Source organism: Alligator sinensis, unplaced genomic scaffold (genome assembly GCF_000455745.1).
Source record: "Alligator sinensis unplaced genomic scaffold, ASM45574v1 scaffold653_1, whole genome shotgun sequence".
NCBI lineage: Eukaryota > Metazoa > Chordata > Crocodylia > Alligatoridae > Alligator > Alligator sinensis.
Window position 1 is genome coordinate 599,891 of NW_005842498.1, and position 22,857 is coordinate 622,747.

Consider the following 22,857-nt stretch of genomic DNA (forward strand, 5'->3'; position numbering starts at 1 on the left):
GCTCAGATGACCCAGTATGCATATTACTGACCAAAGCAAAAGAGAGGAAGGGGGCCCTACCACCTTTTAACTCATTAGCCTAGTGGTTGGAGCACTTAGGGCACAAGAGATCCAGATTTTAAGCTGTCCATCACCCAGAGAGGATTTCAGTCTGCCTCTCCCACTTCCCAGCACACCAGGCCATAAAATAAGCAGTGCCCACAAGTCTTCAGCCCGTCTCTTGAAGCTGGTCCCCTTGGAGGCCAGGAGCAGGGAGAAATGTGGAGATAGGAAGAAGAGAGCAAAGCACAGGGAGAGTGACTTTGAGATAGATGCTGACCTAGAAGCAAGAGGGCCCTGGGTTTGTGATTGGGTGTGGGCCCCAGCCTCCAACGGAGCAGAAGCTGTTCACCTGCCCTTTATTCATTTTATCCAGGGATTACTAAAAGCAAATGGAAAATCCCCTATCCTCCTCCTCTTCCTCTTCTAATGTTAAATAGTCACTGATTATGGGACTTATCCGGTGCTGTAGCAACAAAATTTGGTGCCCAGGGCAAAACCTGCAGTGGCAGCCTGTCCTCTCCTCGCACACAGATCTAGGGGGCACACACCCTCCCATGCTTGCCTGGGAGTGTATGCAGTGGTGGGAGCTGCCCTTCCCCTGTCCCCCCAAACGAGCTGCTCACAGCTCCATCCCGTGCCCTGGCCCGGCTAGGCAGCACCTATTGGAGCCCCTTTGCTTTGGTGCCCGGGGCAGTTGCCCTGTTTCCACCCCAACCCCGCCCCCTTGCTACAGCACTGGACTTAACCTGAACCCAGGCAACCTTATTCTGCCCAGGCTCCTACACAGCCAAATTGCTGCCTACTGAGCGTGCCCAGGAGGGAAGCACAGGGTGAACTCAGCTCCACAAGTAGAGATAAAATCCAAAATACTTAAGTGGCAAAAATTACACCTGCGTAGCTGTGGAAGTGCCACTTGGGCATATCATAGGATTTTGCTGATAACTGGAGGGGTAGGGTACCTACTTGAGAAATAAAACACCACATTCAAGCCATTGGTCCAAATTGGTCAGAGCAGGGATTTGAACTTACAGTGGCTAAGTTCAGACAGTCAAAAAAAAAAAATGAGGCTGAATTGATTCAATCTTTGCAGGTTAGTCTACACTGCATAGATAGAACCAATAAGCAAGTGAGCTGACCTTCATATTCCATGCTGGAAATGCAGCCACATGCCTGCAGTGGCCCAGGCTCTTCCTGACTCAGAAGGTGCATGGGCCAATCTGAGGTGATGCTTTGCTAGATTTGGTCCTGGCCCAAGGAAACGACCCGGTGACCAACTGAAATATAGAGGGAATTCTGGGCGACAGCGACTGGAAACCATCATGTTCGCTGTCCGACATAAGGCAGACAAATCTGATAGCAGGATTGAAGTCTTGGACTTCAAAAATGCAAATTTCAACAAGCTTAGGACACTAGTAGGGCAAGTGTTGCTGGACCAGGGACCAATGGCAAAAGGTGTGCACGAAGAGTGGTTGTTCCTTAAGGACACGATCCTTGAAGAACAAAGGAAGTCTATTTCCATGTGGAGAAAAGGTAACAGAAGGGCTGGGAAGCCCTCTTGGCTAAACAGGAAAATCACAGTCCTCTTAGGAAAGAAGAAAGAGGCTTATAAACAATGGAAGCTCAGGGCAAGCCCCGAGGAGGACTATTCCACCATGGCCCGCATTTGTGGGGAATAGATAAGAAAGGCTAAATTGGCAACCAAACTTAGATTAGTAACAGGAATCCAGGACAACAAGAAATCCTTCTTTAGGTACATAGGGAACAGGAGGAAAACAAATGGGAGTGTGGGACCATTGCTCAACAACTCAGGAGAGCTGGTTACTGGCACCCAGGGGAGAGCTGAACTCCTGAATGACTACTTCACCTTGGTCTTTCACCGGACCAAGGGGAAAATCACGCCAGGTAGAGTAGAGGATGAGCACGGTAGGAGTAATTGCCTTCCTACTATTACTGTAGAATTGGGATACGACCAGTTAATAAAATTAAACGTATACAAGTCAGCAGGGCCAGATGATCTTCATTCAAGAGTGCTGAAGGAGCTGGCCAAGTCATTGCAGAACCCCTGGCAAAACTCTTCCACAACTCATGGCACTCTGGAGAAGTCCCTGAGGACTGGAAGATGGCCAGTGTTGTGCCCATCCACAAGAAGGGCAGGAGGGAGGACCTGGTTAACTATAGGCCAACTATAGGCCTAACTTCTGTCCTAGGGAAAATCCGAGAAAAGTTGATCAAGGGGTTTATCTGCGATAAGTTTGCAGAAGGTAAGATTCTGAATGACAGCCAGCATGGCTTCATCGCGGGCATGTCTTGCCTTACCAACCTCATCTCCTTCTACGACCATGTAACTCACCACCTGGACACAAGAGAACAGGTTGGCATTGTATACCTAGACTTCCAAAAGGCCTTTGATCTTGTATCCCGTGATATCCTCGCGAGAAAATTGGAGGATTGTGGGCTTAACTCTGAGACAGTCAGGTGGATGAGAAACAGGCTGCAGGATAGGATCCAGAGAGTTATAATGAACGGATCTGTGTCACCCTGGCAAGAAGTGGGCAGCAGTGTCCCACAGAGGTTGGTGCTCGGTCAGGTACTTTTCAACATCTTTATTAACGATTTGGATGTGGGGTGAAGAGTTCACTGGCCAAGTTTGTGGACAACACCAAGTTATGGGGGAGCGTGGTCACGCTTGAAGATAGGCTGCAGATACAGGCAGACCTAGACAGGCTAGCAAGTTCGGCAGATCAGAACCTGATGAAGTTCAACATTAAAAAATATAAAGTGCTCCACCTCGGGACGAGGAACCCCCAACACATCTACAGGCTCGGCAGCACCAAACTGACTAGCACCACAAATGAAAGGGACCTGGGGGTAATACTAGACCATGGTATGAGTATGAGCCGGGAGTGAGATGCTGTAGCCAGTAGGGCAAATAATACTCTGGCGTGCATCAATCGATGCATCTCCAGCAAAGCCAAAGAGGTGATTCTTCCGCTCTACACAGCATTGGTGAGACTGCAGCTGGAGTACTGCATCCTGTTCTGGGCACCACACTTTAACAAGGATGTGGAAAAGGTTGAGAGAGTCCAAAGAAGAGCCACCTGTATGATCAGAGTCTTAAAAGGCAAGCCATACGAGGGAAGGCTGAGGGATCTGCGACTCTTCAGCCTGAGGAAAAGAAGACTAACAGTGGACCTGGTAGCAACTAACTGCTACACTAGGGGTGTACATCAAGGGCTCGGTGAGCAGCTGTTCACCAGAGCACCTGAGGGAAAAAAGAGGAGTAATGGCCACAAACTCCTGGAAGATCGATTTAAGCTTAACATTAGGAAAAACTTCTTCACAGTAAGGGTGTCCAGACTGTGGAATAAGCTCCCTCCAGAAGTGGTGCAAATCTACCCTGGAAATCTACAAGAGGAGACTAGACAGTCCCCTTGCTGGGGTCACCTGACCCCCAGTTATCTTTCCTGCTTGGTGCAGGGGGCTGGACCCGATGATCTTCCGAGGTCCTTTCTGGCCTTACAATCTCTGAATCTAAACCGGGGGCTGCTAGAGCTCACCTCCCTGTTGGGCTGAAACAGACAGCTTGGGCCAAGGTTAGCCTGCCCACTCTGCGAGGGAGGTTTGGGGGGAGGTGCAAAGCATCCTGGGATGCTGGGGGACTGTAAATTAATTTGAATCTCGAGGGGATCTGGGACAGAAGTTTAATAAGTCAATTTAACCTAAATCAGTTAAGTCTGATACTATACCCATCCAGGTTTGGTTTTGGCCATTTTGAAAGTGGTTTATGTCCACTGAACTTCTGTTGAAGGGGTTGTCAATTGGGGGTACCAGCCTTCCCTCCCCCCACCTCGCCCTCAGCTCCGCATCCAGCCACTCACCACCACCTCCTCCCCCAGGGGTACACTTATTAAAAAGGGGGCCACCAGGGGTATACTTATTAAAAAAGGTTGAAAACCCCTGTTCTATTGTGTTACAAATTTGAACCAGTTTCCCATCACTTATACCAGGTTCTGTGTAATATCTATCTCTAGCCACTGTCACAAGTCCTAGGGGAGCGTCCTTCCTGCAGGGCTGTTGGTTCCTCTTTTTTTCCACTCAGGGATTTTCCCATGATCAAATTTGAAAGTTCTCACTTTTGGCCCACAGTAGGCTGAAAACTGTAGAACCGCCCAGTGTTTCACAAAGCAGCATCTCTGGGCATTTTTACATGTGCTTCAGGATGTGGCACTGTATACTTTAATTAGCAACTTGAGCTAATTAAAAGTGCCCATGTGTCATGTGTATCAACGTGCCCACACTGAAAAAAGGCAGTGGGGCACTTTGAACTAAAGCTTATCCAACATGTTTTAATTCAAAGCGCCCCACCGCCATTTTTTCAGCGCAGGGATGCTGATACACATGACGCAGAAGGCTGCTGGAGCACATCAGTTTCTGTGCTCCAGAATCGAGTCTGCTCTGACACACTGGATTTCCAGCACAGCAGACTCCCCGCAGGTCTGTAGGTGATCCCTGTGTGATCAGACGAGCCCTGTTCTAAAGGCTTTTGGAAAGATAGGAAAGTGTTAAAAAAAAGTGTTACAAGAAGAGTTTGTGGTCTGGAAAACCTGCCTTAGAGGCAAGAGACTTAAGGAGCTCAATATACTTTGTTTAGCAAAGAGAAAGATAAGAGGTGGCCTGTTCATTGTTTACAAGTGCCTACAAGGGGAGAGATTTCTGTTAGTTAGAGAGCTCTTTAGCAGACAAAGGCATAACAAGAGCCAGGGACTGGAGGCCAAAGCCAAACAAATTCAAACAGGAACTAAGGCACCAAATTTAACTGAGCCTAATGAACTCTTGAAACAATTTACCAAAGGGATGTGGTGGATTCCCCCTCACTTGAAAACTTTAAATGCGGATTAGATCTCCTTCCAAAAAGATGTGTCCTACCTCAGCCACACAGCCTGAGCAGGGCAGAGAGGGAAGGATTTATGAAATCCACTGGTCTGTGCTTTGCGGGTACAAATTATATGCTCACTCTGGGGCCTGAAATCTTTGCAGTGATCTGGATCCTATTCTGGCTGGGTCCCAGTAGAGGAGACAGAGTGAGTGAGGGTGTGTGGGACAGAAAGGAAGATAAATACAAACAAACCAGTCCACAAAACCCAGCTAGATTCCAGGCAGAATTCCCAGACCCGGCAGTTAGGGAGAAACAATGATTTGCAAAGGGGACATAAATGTGCCATAGGAATTAACCCAGGAGGACCCGGTTTTTGCAGAACCACTTCTCTCTGAGGAACAGCAGTGGAGTTCCTTAGGTCTTACACAATTTAGCAGTTCCCAAACAACAGTTCTCAGTGGAGGGGGAAGCCCAGTTCCCTGTACATTCCCAGACTTGTTTTTTCCTGCAGCTCCATGAAGCCTGTTCAGCTTTGGGGCATGCATTATGCTTTTCAGGCTGATAAGGGACACTTCCACTGCTCCTCTCTCTACTTGGTATTTTTCCCTATGCAACCTTTTTCACCCCTAGACTTGGTTTGCACCTATGGGATTCTTCATGCCTGCCAAGTCAGGCCACACTTCTGCCTGGTTCCTAATGCAAGGTTCGATTCAAGTCACTCCATTTTTGAGCTGGGTATATTGCTAGCCTGAGTCGGGGAGGATAATGCTCTGAACTGCTAGTGCCCTTCAGCAAGTGAGGAAAGTCAGAGTTGTTTCAAATTAATCCACCATTTTCTTGTAACTAGTTTTTTGCTATCCATAGATGAATCAACCTTAAAGGAGGCCTGTCAAAGTCACTTCAGCTCTACTGGCAGCTTAAGTCAATCAATGAGGCTCAGACATGCAACAATCCCCAGCTCAAAGCAGGCCCATGGCAAGGTGGCCAAAAGTGCCATAGGCTGTCACTGTGAGGGGTTCTCCCAGTCCCCACCTGGGTTTAAATCTAGGAGTGTCAGAGATCTGTCCCATGAGCCAGATTCAACCCACAGAGCCCTGTTATCTGGCTTGTGGTGAAGCCTGTGGGTCTTGGAGTGGAACTATGTGTTGCAATGTGGTATGTGCAGGATCAGCCCCATACACTACACGTGAGGCTAAGGCAGGCATGCACTTCATGCAGCATGTGAGGCTGACCAGGACTCATTCTTCATGCAGAGCATGGGGCTCTTCCGGGGTGTGTGCTGCATGCAATGTATGGCCCAGGCTGGCTTCATGCACTGCATCCGACTTACAGTCTGGTCTGTGAGCGCTGTCTGGCCCAAGGATTGGCCCTGCACCATTCATCCAGCCCATGGGATCTGATGAGTTTGACATGCCTGAATTAAACCTAAAGGGTTTGATGCTCTTTCTGAGATATGTCAGTGGCATTCCTTCTTCTCATCTGCCTGTTTCCTTTCCCTCCTCAGCGTGTCCCATCGGTTCCTTTAAAGGGTCTGTTGGAGATGCCCCCTGCCGTCCCTGCCCTGCCCATAGCCACACTACGGTGGTTGGCTCCAGTGAGTGTGCCTGCCAGAACCGATACTACCGCTCCACATCGGACACCTTGGATGCCCCCTGCACTGGTAAGTCTCTGGCTGTGGGATCTGAAGGTGAAGGAAGGCAGGGCCAACAGGAAAGGACTTGACTGCAGGAGGCAGAAACATTACTGATTCATCTCTTCCAAAAGGAAAAGGGAATAATTTTTCTTTGCTTATTCCACTTGCAAGGACCTGGAGGCTGCTGCCTCTAATCCACTACAAATTGTATCCACCCATCAAGTGTAGCTGAAAAGACTTCATTAATCCTACATATTGCATGTAAATCCCAGTATATGGAACACAAAATCCTACAGTAAAAGAATGCTGAAGTTGCAAAGTCCAACACAAAAATTGGGAGGTGCCAAATTTTATGTGGTCTTTCTAACCTTAGTTCAGTTCCCTAGACATGCCTGTATTATGATGCAGCATTAAATATATGACCGTGGAGTTATTTTGCTACTGGACTGCTGCCTCATTCAGTGCCTCCAGATGGACAGTGTTCATTGGATAAGCAACACTTCAATATTTTGCTTTATCCTGGTTGTTGAAAGTTCTGTGCCTTCTTGACTGTACAGTATTCACTCTGGGCACAGCTATATGAGATGTTTATTCTGCAGTAGACTAATTAGCTGTGCAGTAGACATCTCAGTGTCTACACGTGTGCCCCTATTAGGCTGCAGTAAACTAATTTACTCCACAGCAGGGTAGTACTTGTAAATACAAGTACTAATCTGCTGTGAAGTATAAAACTCCACAGCAGTGCACATGTAGATGCTGGCTGGGCTGGCTGGGCTACAAAGGTGTTTCAGTGAGGTGGCTGCCTGCCAGCTAGCCCCAAACTGAAGTGAAGCCCCTTTGCAGCACGTTGAGTGAGGGAGCAGCCACAGGCTTGCACCCTAACCTTCAGGGCCCCCGGCCAGCCAGAGCTGCTCCAGCCCGGCTCAATGTGCTGCAGTCCTAGGTGCATGAATAGATGTGCACCCAACAGCAATAAGCTCTGGAGCTTATTGCCGCACATAAATAGTCACGTGTAGATGCGCCCTCTGAGCTATATCTGAGTGCTTCTCAACGCCTAAGTTATCTTTTCAAGCTCCCATTGGGTAGAAAGGGTACTGTCATCCCGTTTTGTTGGTGGAGAATTGAAACACAAGGAGGTTTAGGTTAAAAGCATTAAATGATTGGAGAGGGCTGGGACCTGGCATTATGAGAGGGAGGAATACGGTATGATACATTGTGAATGCAGGCACAGCTCCAGCTAATATTGTGGCAGCTGCGAGTGGCTAGGGCTTCTGACAGTCAGACCCCAGGGTCTCAAGCTGGGTCTCAGAAAAAGAAAACAGCTAGTGAGCCCTTGTTAATTGCTTAACTGATGTGACGTGCCCAGCACAACACAGGAACAGTGTGGTAGAAGCAGAGATGGCATGCAGGTCTCCAGGGCATCAGGCAGCTTGCACAGTCGCGAGCCATTCCTTCTTGCTCTGTAGTCCTCCACATCTTTCACCTTCCACCCTCTACAACAAATAAGCAAACAAGACATAGGTCCCATGGACAACTGCTTCCCTGCTACAAAACCCTGGCTCATTCCTCTGTGTTATCTGTTTTCTGCACTGAATGGAAGAAGAGTTCTGAGGATAAAGAGTGTATCTGATCATCTCTTTATGTCCTGTATCATAACGCACAGGGGACTGATTAAGTTCGCACAGGAAAGTTTAAATCTAGCTTTTGCTAACTTTTGGTCTTGTCCCTAGCACATTCCATTGACATAGTTTTTGTGAGCAGTTTTTTTAAGCTAAAAGAACAAACAAAAAAATCACCAGAATAAAATAGGAATTCTGTTGTGTGGAGTTGCCCTGGTCCTGGAACAGGAGCTCTTAGATCCACCACACAATCCTCTGCCAGTTGAGCTAATGGAGTAACTGATAGCACCAGTTGGTTGTCATCTTCTGTGTGGATCAGCACTTGGCGGGAATGAGACACACATTTTGCCAGAGGGTCTCAGATGTCTGCAGACAGAGGAGGAGCAGTGAGACTCAGGGATCCTGCTGGGGAATGGGTCTGACTCTGCAACTTAAGTAGGGCAATAGGGGAGGGAACTGCCTTGGGTTGCTGTTTGCTTGGGGCTGCTGAATTCTGCCTTCACAGGGTGCCACCAACCCCTCACAGCAGGTGCCACCCCTGCCCAGGGGCGCCCTGTCCCAACATCTTGCCCTCTTGATTTCAGATTCCCTTACCTTTTCTTTCGTCTCTGCTTCCTCCTCACTCTTTCATAGATTTTTGATCATATGTTCTCTCTCCTTTCAGGCATTCCCTCTGCCCCCCGGGATCTGAGCTATGAGATCGTCGGCTCCAATGTGCTCCTGACTTGGCGCCTTCCCAAGGACCTGGGTGGCCGCAAGGATGTCTTCTTCAATGTCATCTGCAAGGTGTGCCCGCCGGGTTCCCCGGGGCCCTGTGTGCGCTGTGGGGACAGTGTCCAGTTTGAGCCACGTCAGGTGGGGCTGACAGAGAGCCGTGTGCAAGTCTCAAACCTCCTGGCTCGTGTGCAGTACACGTTTGAGATCCAGGCTGTCAACCTCGTGACAGAGCTCAGCTCTGAGGCTCCCCAGTATGCAACCATCAATGTCAGCACCAGCCAATCAGGTGAGGAGGCCTGCTTGTCTGTCTGCCACCCCTCCTGCTTCTTCTCTCTCTTCCTTTCCCTTTCATGCCTTTATTCCTTCTTTCCTGTCCTGTGCCTTATAGTAGGCTTCACTGTGACTCTCCTTCTTTGGCGATTGCCCTTGTCCTTTGTTGCCTGTCTGTCTCAGGTGGTTCATGTGCACCATTTTTTGTTACTCTTTCTGGCGTGGGCTTTGCTCCCTTGACAGAAAGGCCAAGATAAATTGCTGCTGTGGTTGTGATCATTCATGGAAGAGGGGAAAAATCAGATTCAGGCACCAGCTTGAAGGGGACAATGTTGGGCGAAATGGCTCCATAGGTTGGGGAAGCAAGTACTGCCTTGAGAGAGACAGGAGATGTTGCAGAGGGCTAGTAGAGGGCTCTGTGGGTGTCATGTGGCTGTAGAAGCACTGAAAGACTGTTTTTTCACCTATTCAATTCGACTCACCTACTCTCTTCTCTGATTTTCCTTTTCCTGCCTTCCCTCTCTCCTGTTCATTGCCCTTCCTCTTCTTGATCTCTTACCAAGTACTTTCCTGTCTTCTGACTCTTTCAGATCCTCTCTTTCCTCAGTCCCTCTTCTACCAATTCTCCCCTTCCGTCTCTCACTCTCTCCTGTCCTCTTCGCTTGCTCACTAGCTGCACTCCAGTTCATGTTTCATGGTGCCTTAACCAACATTATGAAGTGATTTGCGACATCTCTCTTTCTTTGCCTTACTGCCTGTCACCATAGGGTGGGACAGAAAGACATTAGCACAATATAATGTAGTATATCAGGTGAAAGGGGATGATCTAGTGAGTGACCTGAGGATCAAAGGGAAGCTTGGTGACAGTGATCACAAGTTGATCACTTTCTCTATCCACTGCAAAGCTGGCAAATCAGTCAGCAATGCAGAAATCCTCGACTTTAGGAAAGCTGACTTTCACAAGCTCAGGAGGTTGGTTGCAAAGGCCCTGAGAGATCACCATCTGACAGGGAGGGGAGTCCATGATGAGTGGTCACTCCTTAAGGACACGATCCTAAAAGCACAAGGGAAGTCCATTCCAGCCTGTAGGAAAGGTAGCAAAAGGGCTGGGCAACCCCCTTGGCTCAGTAGGGAACTCAGACCTCCTTAATCTTAAAAGAGAAACTTATAAGGGTTGGAAGATGGGAAATACCTCTAAGGAGGATTATGTATCACTGTCCTGCACCTGTAGGGAGTGGACCAGAAAAGCCAAGGCTGAAACCGAGTTCAAACTGGCTACAGGAATCAAGAACAATAAAACATCCTTCTCCAGATACATGGGAAGTTGAAAGAAAAATAAAGAAAACATTGGGCCCCTGCTGCACCAAATGGGGCTAACACCTGACACATAGGAAAAAGGTAATCTCAATGATTACTTTGTGTTGGTTTTCCACCAGCCTAAGGGGATCACCCTGCCTGCTAGGACACAGGATTACCAGGGTAAGGGTGACCATACACCTACAATTTGTGAAGTCCTTGTGAGGGAATACCTTGAGAGGCTGGACATCCACAAGTCAGCGGGCCTAGACGGAATGCACCCAAGAGTGCTAAAAGAGGTGGCTGATGTCATAGCACAGCCAATGGCAAGGATATTTGAGAACTCATGGCATGCAGGAGAGGTTCCTGAACATTGAAAGAGGGCCAGCGTGGTACCTATCCTCAAGAAGGGAAGGAAGGAAGGAAGGAAGACCCAGGGAACTGCAGGCCAATCAGTTTGACCTCTATCCCTGGAAAGATCTTGAAAAAATTGTGAAAGAATCCATCAACAACAGACTAATGGAAGACATCATCCTGAGAGACAGCCAACACAGCTTTGTTACAGGTAGGTCTTGCCTGACCAACCTCATTTCCTTCTATGACCAATTGACATGTTACCTGGACAGGGGAGGAGAGGCTGATGTTATTTACTTGGATTTCAAAACAGCATTTGATGTGGTCTCCCATGATGTCCTCATGATAAAATTGGGAAGCTGTGGCCTTGACAGCCTTACTGTCCGGTGGCTGGGTAACTGGCTCCATGGCTGGACTGAGAGAGTGATCATTGATGGAACCGAGTCAACATGGCACATGGTGATCAGTGGCGTCCCCCTGGGTTCAGTACTTGGACCAGTACTCTTTAATATATTCATAAACGATCTGGATTCTGGTGTCAGAAGCGGACTGGGTAAGTTTGTAAATGACACCAAATTATGGGGAAGCTCAGTCACTCTAAAGGATAGGCGGGGATTCAGGCTGACCTGGATAGGCTTGCAAGGTGGGCAGATCAAAACCAACATAGAGAAATGCAAGGTGCTCAGCCTCAGGAGAAAGACCCCACACCATACCTATATGCTCAACACTGCTACACTCACTAGCACCATGACCAAAAGAGACTTGGGGGTCACGATTGACCACAAGATGAATATGAACCACCAATGCAATGCCACAGCCGGCAAAGCAAATAAAGTCCTGGCTTGCATCTACAAGTGCACCTCGAGCAAGACCTGCTGTCATTCTCCTGCTTTACTCAGCTTTGGTGAGGCTGCAGCTGGAGAACTGCATCCAGTTCTGGGCTCCATGCATTTAAAAGTCCATGGAGAAGCTTGAGAGAGTCCAGAGGAGAACCACACGTATGATCAGAGGTCAAGAGAGCCGGCCTTATTAGGAGAGGCTGAGAGGCATGGGACTTCTCAGCCTGGAGAAGCTTAGGCTCAGGGGGGACTTGGTGGCAGTCTATAAGTATATAAGGGGCGTGCATCAGGAGCTGGGAAAATGTCTGTTCACCAGGGCACCCCAAGGGAAGACAAGGTCAAATGGTCCCAAACTGCTGGAAGACCCTTTTAGACTGGACTTAAGAAAAAGCTTCTTTGCTGTCCGAGTTTCCAGAGTCTGGAATAGACTCGCCGCAAAAGTGGTGCAAGCGCTTACTCTGGCCATGTTCAAGAAGCATTTGGATGATTATCTTGCTGGGGTCATTTGACCCCAACTGACTTCCTGCCCTTTGGGCAAGGGGCTGAACCCGATGATCTTGTGAGGTCCCTTCCAGCCCTAATGTCTATGAAATCCGTATATGAATGGCTTTGTCTGGCACTGCAGTGTGTCCACCTCTGGAATGAAATGTAGACCGCAGTGAAGGAGGAAACTAGATCAGTTACCAATTCTGTAGAAATGTGGAAGTGCTAGGATGCAGTGACGCAGCTGAGACTTGATGAAGACTGAAAAAAGGCTCAATCCTACAATTTTACAAAAAACCTACTGTGGGTTCTTTTATATGATAAGCTTTCCTTATTCCTTAGCCCTTCAGTATTGTGGTGCCAGTGCATGATCCTGAGATGTCACTTGCCTGTCATTGAAAAGGTGTTTTTCATTTTACAGAGCACCAAGATATCAGCATGCTGAGTGCCATCTTACAGTTGCAGTGAGAAAGTGTTGTCCTGGCAGTATCAGGGCTAGGGAATGAGAGACCAGCCCTGGCGCTGGGAAGAGAAGGGTTATGAAAACAGTTTGAGTGATGGGCACAACATAGAAGGTTTGTCTATGGAGGGGAGGCAGCATGAACACCATGAAAATCCTAAATTGCTGCAGAAGTGCTGCACATCGCTGAGAGGGGAAGGCCTATATGACCAAGGCAGTATCAGAGAAGTGAATCCATTCCTATGTGCAGCCTGAAGGGTGTGGGCAAACAGAAGCTCTGCAAGCCTTGTACACAGCATGCATGGAGAGATATGGCTCAGTGTTTGAGGGGGGGTCACCAGGATTAATTTAAACTACATATCATGATCCCTAATGTGGAACTCAGTTGGACTGTCCAGGGAATGGGAGAAAGCCCCAGCACTGGGACTACATAAAATGAGGTCTAAACAAAGACAGAGAGAGAACAAATAATAGAGAGCAGTTCCGCTCTGGTGAAGGATCAGGACTGAGCTGGCCAAAAGGTCTCTTCTGGCTCTGGTATCTGGGTTCTACAGAGTATTGGTGGATGCTCTGTGAGAGTAGGAAGGATGTGGCTGGACTGAGAACCAGTGGCAGGATTGCCCTTTGTACCTGGACTTCATGGAGGGATTCCAGGTTTTGGAAAGGAAGGAAAATCTGGGCCCAAAGGGCCCCACTTCCCTGCTATGCCATTCCAGATTGGTGACAGGGGCAGGAGGTACAAGCTGTCATACAGCTTCACTGCTGGAGAAGCAGTGAGGAGCAGAGCTTTCATGAGACACTCAGCCCAGCCAAGCATGGAGCCATGAGCAGCTGCATGGGTGTCGCAGGCCGATGGCCACCAATGTGGCTAGGCTGTCAGAAGAACACTGGGAAAGGAGGCTCCTGGGGTAAGTGTGGGCTCAGGATAGTTTCTCTGACCTGTTCTGGGGATAGGCAAGTGAGCCTTTAACCTCCTCTTCCTGCCCTTTGCCATGTCCCGACCCTACCTGGTCCCTCTTCCTCCTGGCCCTGCTCCAGGATTGCCAAGTCTTCCCTCCTCTTTGACTCATGCCTCACTTGCCTGTCCTTAGCAGTCAGTTTCCCTCCTCTGAGCAATGAGGAGCAAGTCTTTTCTGCTTCCAAGGGGGCTCAAAGAGGGAGGGTGGGGGAGGAGGTGGCAGTCCTGACAGCCCCTTCTCTGCAGCTGTGGTGTGTGGTGAATAGTTATTGTGGCCAGGCTCTTTGTGTGTGTGTGAGTTTTTTTTCCCATTCCCTGCTCTTCCCTGAGATCATTAGGAGTGAACTTGAGATGAGCCGCCCTCGATTCATAGTGACAGCTCACGCTAACAAGGCCTCTATTGCTCCGTCACGTGGCCTGTCTGGCCCCCGCCCCCCTCCCTTCGAGCCCCTCGGCAGCTTTTCGCTTTAGCTTAGCTTTTTTTATTATTATTATCATCGCACACAGAGCTGGATTCTTGAGACTCAGAGAGGGGCAGGAACTGATAGGGAGGCCATGAGGAAATGGGAAGAGAGGAGCTTTCTGAATGGGTGGGTGTAGCACTTTTTCCCTCTCCATTGAAAGAGACACGGCCAAACAAAGACCCTGCAGCCCTGGCTGCTCCTGGACCCCTCTAAGCCTCTCCATCAGTCAGGGGTTCTCCCACCTTCCCTTATAGCTGGTCCACGTAACCCCCCTCCTGGAAACACTCTGTCCCTAAAACTATTCCACATTCTCCTCCTTTTGCCCAAGTCTCCCATTTCCTTCTTTTTTCCCCAAGACCACTGCCTTTTTAAAAGGTTCCCTACAACTTGCAGCTCACTCTCCCCTGCTCCACAATGAGACCTGGGATCCAGTGGTTGTGACATCAGTTGTTTCCATGGCAGCTGAGGATAAAGTCCCACCCTTAGATGGCTGTCTATTTAAGGTGGGGGAGCCAGGGCCCAGCACAACAAAGCTCCTCTTCATTATGTGCTGGCTGTATAATCTGACTTGACTTCTGGTAGCATCTTCCATGCAAGCTGCATCCCAGTGCTCTCTGTGGCCTAACATGGCTGGTGTACTGAGACTGATAGCTGAGGGAGGGGAATGGTCAGGAGTAGAGGCAGAAAAAACAGACCTGATTTCAGCAGATTTCTGAGATGTCAAGATGGGGAGAGGAGGAGACATGAAAGTATACAAAAGGCTTCCTAGAGAGCAGAAGTTGCTGAGAAAGTCCTTGGGTGTGTGAAGCACCAGGGCTTTGTGGTGGGGGAAGGAGAAGGAAAAGCCATTGCGAAGCCAGCAGAGAACCCACAGAGCTCACTGCCACCGCCCCTTATGGAGCCCAGATCCTACAGAATGAGCAGGGTTGACCCATTATCACTACATTTAGTAGGACACGTGTAGAGTAAATAGCTGCTGTCCAACTTCAATGAATATGTCAAACTGTCCTTCTGGCAGGTCATGAAATGCTTCCCCTGTGTGTAGCTTATTCCACAGTTGTCCATAGCATGGTTCCTTGCTTCTTCCTCTGAAGCCTTTATGTACGGCCTATTGTCAGAAGCAGGATTCCTGGGGTAAACAGACCAGTGGGCTGATTTGGGTTCCAGGGGAGCAGAGGAAGAGCCAGAGAGCCTCACAGACGCCGTGAGGATGCTAGCTCTGCACGTTATGCCTGGCCTTTGAGACTGGGCTGTTCTCATCTCGCACGTGAACATCAAAAATAATGATTCTAACAGGCCAAATTTTGCCCTTGGTGACACTTGTCAGCTCTATTGTCTTCAGTGTGTTTACTCAGGTGTAACGGACTCAAATTTACTAAAAGACCTGGTGGATGGTGCAAAGGAACTACGAAGGCTCCAGCTTTTGGTGGTTTTGCAGGATGAGATGAGAAATTTTTCATGTTACAGGGGATATCTGCACTTTGGATAAAGGCAGAGGAAAGATGTTCAGGTTTGGAGTAGGCAGAAAGTACCAGTGCTGAACCTTGTTATGCACTGTAAAGTAAAAGTCTCTTATATTTGATAGACAGGTGTGGAACCCTATTGTTAATAGCAATAATAATAATATTCTTCCCTTCTAAGCACAATCTATCCAGGGAACTCAAAGTGTGACACTGTGACAGGAGATGGTCTGCGACACCTGAATAGATATAGAGGCGATTCAGGGAGAGGGACAGAATAATGCTGAAGCTGCAGCGACGGCCTAAAGGAGACGTTATCAGCACAAAAAAGAGAATTGTTAAGTGCACAGAGGAAGGTAGTTTCTGTGCTGTATCCAGGCGGAAATCTCTTGAGAACAATGGTGCATGTAAAGCGTTTGAAGAGAGGATGGGTTCTTCGTGTTCTTTGTTGTGAAAGGGGGACGCTGACAGATGGAGTAGCTGAGAGTATAAATGTGGACAAAAGATAGTTTAACAGTAGTAGGTTTGGAGATAGCACTGGAGGAAAAAGGCCTATTGACAATGATTGCAGTATAGTAGATCTGGGGAAATACAAACCATAGGAAAGGGAAGAGAGGCGGGAAGAAAAGGGACAGGATGCTTTTGGCCACTGCTGTGAGGAAAGGAGTGGGGAAGAAAACTCACAAGCATTCAGATATACGTGAGATACACAAGGGCAGTGACCGGAGGAGTCCGAGATTGAGCAGATACCGGGGAGAAGTAACTTCAGAGTGGCATCAACATGCCTGCCTAAGTCTTACGTGATGGTTATATCAGGGGAGGCAGAACAGCTGAAGGTGGTAATGTCATCCATGTGGGAGGTCCAGCTACATAAACCACAGAGCGTTTGAGAGAAGAGGAAGCAGGGAAGAGGGGAGTGAGATGGCTGAAGTGTCTGGAGCAAATAGTCACTTGGTGTTGTTCCTCCTGCACCATCCCTCCTACTTTGAGCATTAGCTCTGATGGAGAGAAGCCAGGAGGTGGGACAGGGATGCAGTTCAAGGTGGGGCTCAGTAGGACAGAGGGTGCTGGTGCTCCTCTGGCTCATGCACTGCAGTGAAATTGCAGTGTTACTTTCTAGGCAAAGCATCAGAACACCAGAGACTTGCTGCTCCCTTGTGAGAGAGCTCAGCATCCTGGAAACCTTCTCAAATAATTAACATTAACAGCCAATTAATCAGTGTCTTAACTGATTTACCAAGGTCAGTTCTGCTCCTCAGTTAACAATTTATGTGAATTCTTTGACCTTAAAGAAATTCCTACTTGCTAGGAACAGAAGACTGAAAAGGGCCCCCTGGGCCATCAAGTCTAGTCTCCTGCATCGACAGGCAGCCACTTAACCAAGGAATCCCTAAAATTGCCACGTCAAGCCCTTGCACACATAGCTACAAGGCCCAATACCAGAACACCAAGAACACCAGACAGCAGGGCATGGCAAGCTTTAACAATACCAGGCAGTCCCTTGTGATCAGGCCACCACAGGCCCCCCTTCCCCAGCGCACCAACAACAGAAGCAGGGTGGGGTTATGGCCCAGTAACCACAGTCGCCTTATTAGCCTGACACCTCCCTGTCCCACCCCCATGAGAGATGCCAATACTGTAGGGACAGGTGTCAGCATAGACAGCAGCCAAGGGGTTAATGCAGGAGCATCTGGGTCTAGGGACCCTCTGGCATCCCCCTACTGCAGCTGCTGGTTCTCATCAAGAGCAGCTATCAGGAAAAACAAATTTGGGGCAGGAAAGGCAGGGGCTGCAGTGTAGGAGCTCCATTGACCCTCTGGCTAGTTGCTATGCCAGTACCTCTTCCCTGCTGAAGTGGTGTTTCTCACAGAAAATTGGGTGAAGGAGGTGAGCCTGACAAGGGGACAGGGCTACAGGTATGTGAGCCCCTACCTGTCCCACTGGCTGTGGGACTCCAGTGTGGGTTGGATCCAATCTCTTTGCAAGCCAGATCCAGCCTATGGGCCATAGTTTGCCAACCTCTGCCCTACAACATGCTTTGGGTAAAAGGCAGGGTAGACGAGGGAACTTATCAGCATGTGCCCATTTGTTTCTAAGAAGACCAGACCCCACATCACCAGGAAAGGCAAAATCCCTAGCGACCTTGCCAATCTGATTTAGGGGGAAAATTCCTTCCTGTTTCCAAATTTAGCAATTGTTATAATCTTGAGCAGAAGAGCAAGACTCTGGTAGCAGTAGTGGTAGGTCCAGGCATGGCAAAGGGTCCAGGGGTAGGGGTCTGCCAGTGACAGGAGGTTTTTAGGGCAGGCCAAGCTCCACTCTATCAGCCACAGCCAACAGAGCCAAAGGGCGCTGAATTCTGTGGCAGGCCATGCACCTCCACCCCCCAACTTCCAGTGGCCTGTCAGTAGCGGACTGGATAAAGAGGCTCTACAAGACAGATCCAGGCCATATATTTGACACCTCTGATCTAAACTAATTAAGTCAATTGTATTGTCCTTTTTCAAGTAATCAATTACTTTGACATAGAAGGATATTAAATTAGTTTGACATGTTTGGGGGTAAAAAAGCCATGTTGTGTTTTACTTCATCTTATATTTTCTTCCATATCTTTAATTATCCTTTCCTTCAGTATCTGGTTCTAAGACTTTATATACTATTGAAGTCCACCTAAATAGGTTTGTAATTGCCTGGGTCACTTTTTTCATCTCTTTCTATAAAAAAGTCATTAATAGATGAGATTCTCTTCTATCTGTTAATCACATTACTGGATTTAGACACCTAACTATGATTTCATTCCACCGTATTCAAGTCCTGAAAAAACATTAATGCCTTCATGCATGACCCAAACTGTCATCTGCCAACTCTGAGATCAAGTCACACAACAGCATCATGGGGGAAGAGGACTCACCCACCTTTTTCAGTAACAGTTTTTCAGGGACTCCAATAGAGTAGAATAGAATTGCACCTAAGTGCCTCAGAACACTTACATGACTAATCGGTGGAACAGAATTTGGCCCTACATTTGCTATTCTGTATTCATAAGGTATTATATGGGACTTAACAGATTTAGTGAAGATCCATGCTGGAGTTCATTTAATATTCTTGGATGGAGATCATCCCAGTTCTTTGTCAGAAAGCAATCTATGTTTTGCTTCCACCTTTAATGTAGTGCTTTCCACTTCTATGTCTTCATTGCCCTGCGGTACTCATCTGTTATCCTCAGTTATCTCTTCATGTTGATGGAAGACTGAGGCAAAATATTTATGGAATAATATGGATATCTAGGTTACCCTTGATCTCTTCCCCTCCTCCAGCATATAGCAAAAATGTCTTCCCTCCTGGTTCTCCTTTTTATTTACATGATTGACGAAGCTTTGGTGCTAGTTTGAGTATTCTTCAGAGAGACTAGCTCAACTAAGCCTTTGGCCATTTTCACTATATTCCTGCTTTCTTTGATCATAGAAAAATATTCCTCCCTACAGACCAGTCTCATTTTTTACTGCTTGTAGAGCCTCGTTTTTTTTCTCTCATCTTTTCTAAGGTCTGTGTTTGTCCATGACATTCTGTAGTCCTTCCCTACTGATTTTTAACTCTCATTTGGGATGTAGTACCTAATAGTACCTAAGATCATTTGTACTATTGCCTTGCAATAATTTCATGTCCCTTCATCAACGTTCATCAGCTCTCAGATTCAGTCAGCCTCCCTAACTAATTGCTGTTCCCTCAGACCTGAAGAAGAATGCATTGCTTTTGAAAGCTTCTCTAATTCTGTCCCAACCATGCAGCTGGTCCAATAAAAGATACCACCCACAAAAATCCTTGCCTCATACATTTCTCATAATTAGTCATGGGGTGCAGGTCTCTTTAAGGTCCATTTTATTATTCCATCCTAATGTGATTTTTACTCAGATTCTGTTTTGTCTGTGTTGTCACATTTTAATTCCTTGAAATCTACCACTTTATTAATATACATTGCTACCCCATCACCTCTATTTTATTTTTCCCCTTCCTAAGCAGTTTGTGCCTTTCAGTATCTGTGTTCCAGTCATGGTTACTATTCTGCCCTGTTTCTAGTACTCCTATAATGTCCAGTTTCATGCCACATACAGGAGTTCCAGTTTCTCCATTTTATTGCCCAGACTTTTTGATACATGTACGCTTTTTAAGTTGTTTCCATCTCTTCCTACCCAAGCTTCTAGTTAGAATGTGTCTGACCATCTTGCTTCCATTTACAGCTCTGCTCTTCCCTTCCATAGCCCTTCCAGCCCTGGGTCTCCTTCCCATGAGCTTCTAGTTTAAGGGTTGTTGGTTGTAGCTGTGTTGGCCTAATGGCATAGGCAGACAAGGTTCTTTGGGTAAATGTGGTCTCTTTAATTACCACCAACTAAATAGTTGGAAAAAATTGTTTTTTGCAGGCTTTCAGGTGCAAGCACCCTTCTTCAGGCAAAGGGAAAGTTTGTTCTAGTTTAACGCTCTTTTTATCAGTCAGGCTGATCTTGATCCCAGAAGGCAATTTCGTCACTTTTTAAAGTGAAGCCTATTCTGGAGAACAGGCCTGTGTTTGCAAATGCCTGCCAATGGTCATGCATCCCAAAGCTTCCTGGTAGTACTAATCCCCAGGGCACCCATTTATCTTCATTATCCTGTCCTGCTTTCTCCCACCTACTCTTAAGACAGGACAAATCTCACAGAAGAACACTGAAGCTTCTGGTTCTTTTAGAGTTTTTCCCAGCCTGGCATACTTATCCTTTATGTTTGTCAGCAAGTATCTCTGGCTATTAATACCTTCTTCCCTGTTCCCATCAAGGATCCTCTTGAGACTCAGGTTTGTGTCCTGTGTCTTTGTTCTGGTAGACAGCCCGCTCTTCTGTTTTCCAGGATGCCCCTTGTGATTGGCCTGTCTGCTCTCTTTAGGAGCGAATCACCAAGAACATAACCTGTGTTTTCTTGGTATTTTCATCTTTGTTTGGTTGTTTTCCTACCATTCCTTCTTCTGCCTGTGGATCTTATCCTTTGATCTCCCTTGACGCTTCCTTTGTTCTTCCTTGGCTGAGGTCACCAGTAGGTTCCATTCTCTATTCCCCTGATCTGGGACTGGCCATCTCCATCCCATGGACAGACTTCTCTCTTTTTTCCTCCTCTTTGATCAAGACACTAAATTGCTTCCCCAGTTTTGGTTTGCCCTCACTAGTCAGTTTCTCCCTTTGCCTTATTCTCCCTGTTACATGGCTCCATGGATTCCCCTCCTCCTCAGAAGATCTATCCATCAGATCATCTATTTGGTAGGTGTCAGAGGTTTCTCATTTATATGTGCAGCAACATCTCTCTTTTGCCTTTTTTCACCAGCTGCTCAAAATCCTGTTGCAGCTCTGTCACTGCTTTCAGCTGAATTTCTACCCCATGACCTTCTTCTCCAGGAGCACCTTCAGGAGATGCTTCAGAAATGTGGAACTGGCAGTAAGAACCCATTCAAAGGTAGTAGAAACCTTGCTGTTTCTACATCCCATGATCCTTCTGTCTGTCATCTTGGGAAACTCATCCATGAGTGTCACAGCTGCTATCTTCTGTCTTGTATGCTTTTTTGAAATAAAAAAAAAGTCTTAGGGGAAGGAGAGGCTCTCCTGGGAACATAAGAAAACAAATAACCAAAAGGAAAAAAAAACACCACCCCAAGCTCTCCCTGATGAACTGCCCTTTTAGTGAGCACTCACTCTTTGCTGGCCCCTAGTGTCATTCTCTGTCAGACTTTTATAGCTTGGAGCAGCTCTGCCCCTACTTAGGTTCGGCTGAGAGAAGGAACAGTCACTTGTGAACATTCAGAGTCACCATGCCCTTTACACAAACAGATCCCACAAGATACAAGTGGAAATGCCACCAAACAGACCCAGCCTCAAATATTCCTGTTCATTGACTCTGGGTGAACAGGGGCAGCTTCTCCCTCACCTACAGAGCTCCTTCTGAAACTCCTGTCCACTGCCCCATTAACATCAGACAGTGAGAGAAACTTTAGCTGCTTATAATTGTGATCAGCAGCATGACATATCACAGCTCATTGTTTCCATTTTTTCAACACTTCGGATGCTCAGTCTGCAATCTGCTGAATATACTGTAGTATTCAGGTTCAGTGAACTCTGCCGCTGCATCTTGGACGTGTGTGCTCTGGGTAGATACAGAGGGAAGGGCAATATTTTATGGGGTTACCAATTTTCAAGTTCCATTTCTGGTTGCCCAACTTGAAGCAGTTCATCCTCAGTTTGTCTATAACGGTCTTTAGGCATGTTACACTAAATGGGCATTTCAGTATCTAGGCCTTTGGTCTTGTTTTCAGATAGAAGCAAAGCAGATGTGGTGGTGTGGTCAGCTGTCACTCTGGTGGTAGCCATTTTTGTGCCCGTCCACTAAGTCAGTGCCCAGTGCTGCTGCGCTAGTTGTGTCCCCTCAATTAAGTTACTGTTTTGGGGCTTTTTAAATTCTTTCAGTTGCATGTGAACTGGGAACAGTTAGCACCCTGTAATTCAGGTACAGGTGGACAAAAGTTAGGAAATAGGCCCCGTTTCTCTCTCCGTTTCTGTCATTTCCTTCTGCTTGTTTTATTGGTTTTATTCTTTTTTGTGGGAGTCTCAAAACACTGATGGATAGCAAGAAAAAGCATTTGTAAATTCAATCAGTAGAGCTAGTCTACTGTTTCCAAAAGTCGTAGCAATCTTGGGGGGCTTAGTTCCTAAGTACCCAACTTAAGAAAACCTCGCAGGACCTAATTTTACAGACCATGGATGCTCAGCATTTTCTAAAAAGTCAGTGCCCTCCTTCAGGTGTCTCTGGAAGATCTTGGACTGAAAACCCTTTTTAGAAGGGTGGAATCAGTGCATGTCCGGAGCAATAATTAATAACAATCTGCATTGCTGACATCTCCACAAAGTGAGAAGGCCAGGTGCAAAACAAATATCGATATATGGATAGAGATATTCTGTCTCTTGAGTTCTGCTCTGTGCATATTGATTTTGCTTCTACAAATAGATCCTGGTCCAGAGTCAGCCTCTTTGAGAGGAGTCACTTAGGACTTTGGCACACAAACAAGTTACTGAGAGAGGTAGTTAGCCATGTTAGTCTGTAGTCAAGCAAAAGGCAAGGTAATGGGGCACCTTATAGATTAACTGAATCAGAGATGCATAAGCTTTCATGGGCAACAGCTCACTTCAGCAGATGGTATGTTACTGAAAGGTAAGGAAGGTGGGAACTTGCAGTATATTAGCTGCTCAGTGGTAACAGCCAATGTGCATACTCTTAACCCATGATAAATTAAGCCTAAACCATGGTGGTTTACCCCCTCAGTGAAAGATGCTTAAATTACTGGGGATTAACTTTCACTTACCAAGGGGAAAG

At 47.2% G+C, this 22,857-nt stretch overlaps 1 protein-coding gene across 2 annotated transcripts in view; it reads left to right on the forward strand.

Moving 5' to 3' along the window:
* The window catches only part of LOC102372078 (ephrin type-B receptor 5), a 117,411-nt gene that overhangs the window by 69,101 nt on the left and 25,453 nt on the right, over positions 1-22,857 (forward strand). For both annotated transcript variants that reach the window (XM_006031329.3, XM_025212978.1), the window contains 2 exons: positions 6,423-6,578; positions 8,835-9,173. In XM_006031329.3, the coding sequence (XP_006031391.1) occupies positions 6,423-6,578; positions 8,835-9,173 (495 nt within the window). The remainder of the gene's footprint in view (positions 1-6,422; positions 6,579-8,834; positions 9,174-22,857) is intronic.